This window comes from Paralichthys olivaceus, chromosome 12 (genome assembly GCF_024713975.1).
Source record: "Paralichthys olivaceus isolate ysfri-2021 chromosome 12, ASM2471397v2, whole genome shotgun sequence".
Taxonomy (NCBI): domain Eukaryota; kingdom Metazoa; phylum Chordata; class Actinopteri; order Pleuronectiformes; family Paralichthyidae; genus Paralichthys; species Paralichthys olivaceus.
Genome location: NC_091104.1, coordinates 5,432,202 through 5,438,201, shown reverse-complemented (window position 1 = coordinate 5,438,201; position 6,000 = coordinate 5,432,202). Strand labels below are relative to the sequence as shown.

The window sequence follows — 6,000 nt, the reverse complement described above, 5'->3', positions numbered from 1 at the left end:
GTGTGTGTGTGTGTGTGTGTGTGTGTGTGAGAGCCCGGTGTGAACCTGTGTGTTCTGGTTTTTCACTGCAACCGGAGGAGTAATTAGCTGGAAGAGTTTCAATCGGCTTACGATCCAGCCAACGTGGATGAGATGTTGCCGTGGTCTTGTTTTGTTGCGGCTGAGAGGGAGAGGGGGGGGGTGTAGGTGGGCTCGGCAGCCAGATGGCCACACAGAGAGAGAGAGAGAGAGAGAGAGAGAGAGAGAGAGAGAGAGAGAGAGAGAGAGAGAGAGAGATAGAGAGAGAGGGGTGGAGACAAGGCTCCCGACAGGCCACAGAGAGGGACAGAAGACACGGGGCCAATTGCAAATGTCACACACTCTTTAGACGGCCGGCCTCCTACAGTGGATCTTCATTTAAGGGAAGCCCTCAGTGCTGAGCTGTGAACAGAACAGCAATGGGGGAGGAACGGGTCAGGGGCCTGGATCGTGGGGTTTTTGGAAAAGAGAAAGAGCGCGTGTGTGTGTGTGTGTGTGTGTGTGTGTGTGCGGGGGGTTGCATGTACAACTGCACATGTCCAGTTTGTTCCTGCCTTCAAAATAACACAATACAAAACAATGAGCAACAATAATTTAAGTAAAATGACTCTGCAACACAGAGAGCTGCAAAGTCTCTGGATTCTTCGAAAACTACGAGATGACGATCTCTTCTAGCAGCAAGCCGTGGTCGCCTTGACAACAATGAGGCGGTGTCGACAAATGTAAATGTTTTTGTTTGTTTTGTTTTTTTTAGATGGAAAAAGGCGGAGGAAGCACCGGCTTCGTCCGTCCCTCCTTCTGCTGCCCCCCCCTCATCCATGTCCAGTTTCTGTCGCTCAGTTCGAGGGATCTGCAAAGTTCCTGCAGGGGGAGAGGGGAGGGGAAGCCCACCGAGGTTTCAGTCCACCGGACAACTCTGCCCCTCGCCACAATGTCCCAGTCCTGTGTCCCAGCATGCACTTGTCCCTGCCAGAGCGGAGCCGGCAGAAGTCTCTTCGGGAGGGGGCCGAGGCAGGGGGCTAATGGGAGAGCATTTGGCTGGGAATGGTGGAGTAGGACGGGGGTGTGGTCAGATGCAGGTGGATGGTTGTGCGGTCGGCTGCTGTTTGCGGTTCCTCAGGCCTCCAGACTTCTCCTTGTAGCCTCCACACAACTGCTGAGAGACGTCCACCAGCGCACTGGCCACTGCCAGTCCTGCACACACACAGATACAATATAGATATCAAGTTCAAATATAAGGTCAAGATTTCCCATTTTCAAAACATTTTCATGTCCCGAAGAATGAAAACTAAGAAGATAAATCAAACATTCAACCTCAATTGTCATTTAATCACAAAATGAGTCGTTAATGATGAGGAGGACATATACTACATCTAATAACAGCTTATAATATTCATGATATATCAGATGCAAACGTGTAATATTGTCCAATAAGTAACACAATAACAATAACACACGTCACAGATTAAACAACCTGGCAGATAAATAAATCAACTCTAGTTAATCACAGATACACAATTAATTAGGAACCGTGAAATATTAAGTTTTCACTCTTTAAAATATTCTGATTGTCACAAATCTGGAAAAAAAAAAGATTTATACCAAAATGTTTGATAATGTTTTTAAAAATCTAAACTAGTGGCATCCTGCAAACACAAACATTTAAAAAAGTGTTTTACGCATGTTGACGATTTGGTAAAAAGATAATTTTTCTTACTGAAAACATGTTTAGAAAAAGTGTGTAGTGAAAACACTCACACTCACACTCAGTTGGTGAGATCATCGCCTCGTAGCGCAAGCAATCATTACCGTATCCCAGCACTTCATTAACATTTATTAATACCCTCTGAGCCGTGAAATTCCAATAAACTCCATTTATCTCCGATGATGGACGCATTTACCCCGATCAAGAACACATAGCCGACGGCGAAATCGAAATTCCAAGGGGAGAAGCTGCAGCTACGATCACATCCCTCTAAAATCACAGTCTGACGAGCTGAAGCGCAACAGGCCTTCGACTCCTCGCTCACGCTACCGAGGCTCAGACACCAATCAGACCCGATCCAGGCGTTGACCTCCTCTTGGCTGTTTGGAGAGCAGCCATTTTGGGAAGAGCTAAACTGTAAACAGATGTGCCGTGAGGTAGCGGCGCCGCCGACAGACGGCAGCCCGAGGAATCGAAAAAGAACGTGACCAGATGGGAAAGGAGTTAAAAGCATTATAACAGAAGACCCTCGCGGGCATGAGAGGATGGTAAGAACATGGCTGACATGGACTCAACAAAAGCCGCCCGAGGGAAAGCTCCTCAGAGAGTCGAGGCAGTTTTGTTATGACAAAAAGACTATGTGGTAATTAATAAGGGCCCGGGGCGTTCGGATGGTCTGGGGACGGCAACTGTGGGAGGCTAAAAAAAAACTCAAGGGGAAAAAATGTAGAGAAAGAAAAGGAAGATGTTCTTGAAGGAGACGGTGGAAGAAACAGAAGAAGTGCTCAGACCTGAGGGTCGTGGTAAGAAGAACGAGGAAAACAGATACAGGACAGACAGGAGAGGGAGACAATGACAGTGGACACTATCACAATCACACTAGTGAGGAAAGAAAGAAGGATTAGAACAGAGGGACGAACAGGGAGCGAAGACCAGACTGCACGTTAAACCCAGACAAGAGAGAAAACGGGAGAACGGAGATAGAAATAAAACTCAAGAGTGGATGAGAAACGAGCTGCAGCGAGCTTAATATATACAAGACAAGGTGCAGACGGAGAGATGATGAAGAGAGGAAGCAGACGAGAAAGTAACTACAAAGCTGCAGCAGGAGGAGAAAGAATCAGGAGAAACAGAGAGAGCAGGAAATCACCGCAGTCTCCGACAAGTCGCTGCGTCTGTGTCAAATAAAAACACAGACCTGCTAAAAACAAAAGACAACTTGGTTTAGGATGATTGTCTGCCTCCGCTTTAAATGTCACAGACTGTAAGTAAAGATTGAAGACGTGTCCCCTCAAGCCAAACTCTCCAGGATACGAACGCTGCCATCTTGTGCCACTGTTAAGATCGAGGTCCAATCGAGGTCCAGTCGTGAGTCGCTGGCAGCTGTCAATCACAGCGCACTAAAATAGTAAAATAGTAAAATGTGGACGCAAAGTGGCTCATGGGGTAAATGGTGAATACGGCTCAAATAGCAGAAAACAAGTTATAGGAATATTTGGTTGACGTGCAGTTTGTCTGGGGCTCAGATCTGGTGAACATCATTCTGTGCAGCTTTATGTGTGTTTTGTGGAATTGAGGCCAAATCTGGGCCAAGACAACTATGTGGGGAAACATCAGAGAAACCTGAACACTTAGAAAAGTAGAAAACACTACTGTGGACACAATCAGCAGTATTTTCTGTTTTATCTACTGTGCTGCCAGAACGGCCTAAAACTGTGAGGGATGGATCATCAGAAAATCAATGAGACAGAATAAAGAAACGAGAGTGGAACAAGTTAGAAGATGTTACTGCAGAGCTCAGAACAGTCATCCAATCAAACCATTAATAAAGTTTTGTATGACGGAGGCAGATCAACGAGCGACAGACAGAGAGTGAGGAGACTAGCAGCTGCGTCTTACCAGACTGTCCTGGAGGAGGGATGCCACCGGTGCCCCTGGGTAACCGCACAAAGATGGAGAGCACGGCGGCTTTGTTGCCAAAGCACGGCTCGAGGGCGATGGGTTTGGGGACAGACTGTGGAGAAGAGAAGAAGAAAAAAAAAAAATAAGGCTGGTGAACACACATTCTTTCAAACACGTGGAAAACAGACGTGTTGCTGTTCCTGTGTGTGTCAGCGAAATGAACAGAGACCAAAAAGTGTTTTCCACCCCCCCGTTGAGATTCACATACTGATCTGCAGGCGCAAATTGGATTTCTCTCACCAACCTCTAACCCCCACCCTCCCCCTCCCCCCCCCCCTCACGAAGGAAACCCACCGTGCACAATTTCAGGACAATGCCGCTCGTGTGCAGCGTGGCCCACGACTGGAAATCGAGCGGCGGTGATTCTGGGAGCACAGATTTGTGTCAGTGGTGCTGGCGGGTGAACTCCTGTCGCTGCAGGCGGCCTAACACACTCTATACCACTTCCTGGCGTTTATCAGCAGCTCATCCATATGTGGGGATGAGGTTTCCCTCTCCTGTAAACACCGGCGGAATCTGTGGCCGCTCCTCGTACAGTATTCATAGGTTTACCTCCACAGAGGATCTGGAGAACACTGCCACCTCGCCCGCATACAAAATAACCTTCCTATTTCTTTCTCGCTCGGTGAGTCGAGTTCCTGAACCGGACAGAAAACTGGGCCGTGGCACGGTTTCACACACTCCTGTCACCGCCCCTGAAAACACACACACACACACACACACATTTGTGACGCCATCCTTGTCAGGACATCGCACAGGCTTCAATTCAGTTGCTTCACCAAAACAAATTCACAGTTAACCTTCATCTGAAGTCAATTAAAACCTCATCTCTAATCTTTGGAGATTATAAATTACCTCATTAGGACCAGACTTTATTCCCTCTACGGGGACTACTGGTCCTGACAAGGTTGTTTATCCCATAAACAAACACACAACCTCTCTCACACACACACACAGACACACACGTCGTAAGCCTACACATGGGGAGCGGGACAGTGATGATATTCAGGCTCTGACCCATTTTACACATTTATTCCGCGCTCCGTCTCTCTGAGGCTTACCTTTCATACCAGCAGGATACACAGGCTGTCACACAGGGAGCTGGGGAAGTGGCACAAAGACCTGGAAGCCTCTGGGTGGGTGTGTGTGTGTGTGTGTGTGTGTGTGTGTGTGTGTCTGCGGGGGATTTTCTATTTGTTTATGCCCTCACGGATGTGTGTTTTCACATTCATATCAGTGCAACTAACTGTTTCAAGTAGGATCTGACAGAGAAGGGCATTTTAGTCTCTATTATCTTCACTGTTCAACACACACACACAGACACACACACACACACACACGCACCTCATGAGGCAAACTGAACTATTTCAATAACACTTGCAACAACACATCTACCTCTGTTGAGCCTTCACAGGTTTTATATCCTGGTTAGAGGATCCAGGTAAACGTTGCTGAGTGATTTTTCTTTTTTTAACCAACCTCAGATCAGTTTTATAAAAAAATACTGAAAGAGGCGGAGGAAAAGAATTTTATAATTGGGGGGGGTCTTTTATTTTGTGTGGTTGCAAAAGTGAAATACGTCACGGCAGTGTATGACATCATTTTGTGACATCATGATGACACCTATAGTGCTATAGGAAGAAGAGTTTTTTTTTTTAAACTATATGCTTGACAGCTTTGTGAGTCCTTGCATCATCAGTTGCATGATGGGAAATCGTTTCCTGCTCAGTGTGAGCTTCAGATTCTCTCTCAGGCCTCATTATCTGTTGGACCAAATTCTTATTGACGATGACATTTGACTGATCGGCTCCCGAAGTCCACCAGATGCAATGAATTCTTAACTTTCTCGACCGAACCGAACGTCCAGCATCGTGTGAGAGTAAATGAGAAAATAATGATTTCTTGCTCACTTCTGGAAGTTGTGAGATTATGCACACGACGGGCTGCAGAATCTCCGTCCGATAAATGATTCAGCTGAGGAGAGGATCTGTTCCGGGATCCACAGGGTTGATGCTGTGATTGTGTAATGTGATGAAAACCAACTGTTTCAAAGTCATTATTAATAACAAATGATGTCAGCAATGTTAAAAAGATGTCACGGCTGAGAGGAGCTGAGGTGTATGTGCATAATAGAACTTGCTGTTTATGCATCTTCGGACAGAAAAGGTTATGAAGAGGTTGTACGCAGTGCACGTGTGTGTGTCGGTGTGTGTGTCGGTGTGTGGATTAAGCCTCAGAGCTTGCAGCAATTTTCAGCTGTGTTGATCCTGGACTCACACACACACACACAAGCAGCGTTACAGCCCCTCTAAGAG

The 6,000-nt window shown here is 46.6% G+C and overlaps 1 protein-coding gene across 1 annotated transcript in view; it reads right to left on the bottom strand.

Moving 5' to 3' along the window:
* Positions 1–598: 598 nt before the first annotated feature.
* The window catches only part of atrn (attractin), a 101,126-nt gene continuing 95,724 nt past the window's right edge, over positions 599–6,000 (bottom strand). Inside the window, exons 28-29 of the mRNA XM_069536120.1 lie at positions 3,623–3,737; positions 599–1,212 (exon numbers count right to left, since the gene is read on the bottom strand). Coding sequence (XP_069392221.1) covers positions 1,088–1,212; positions 3,623–3,737 — 240 coding nt within the window. The 3' untranslated portion in view covers positions 599–1,087. The remainder of the gene's footprint in view (positions 1,213–3,622; positions 3,738–6,000) is intronic.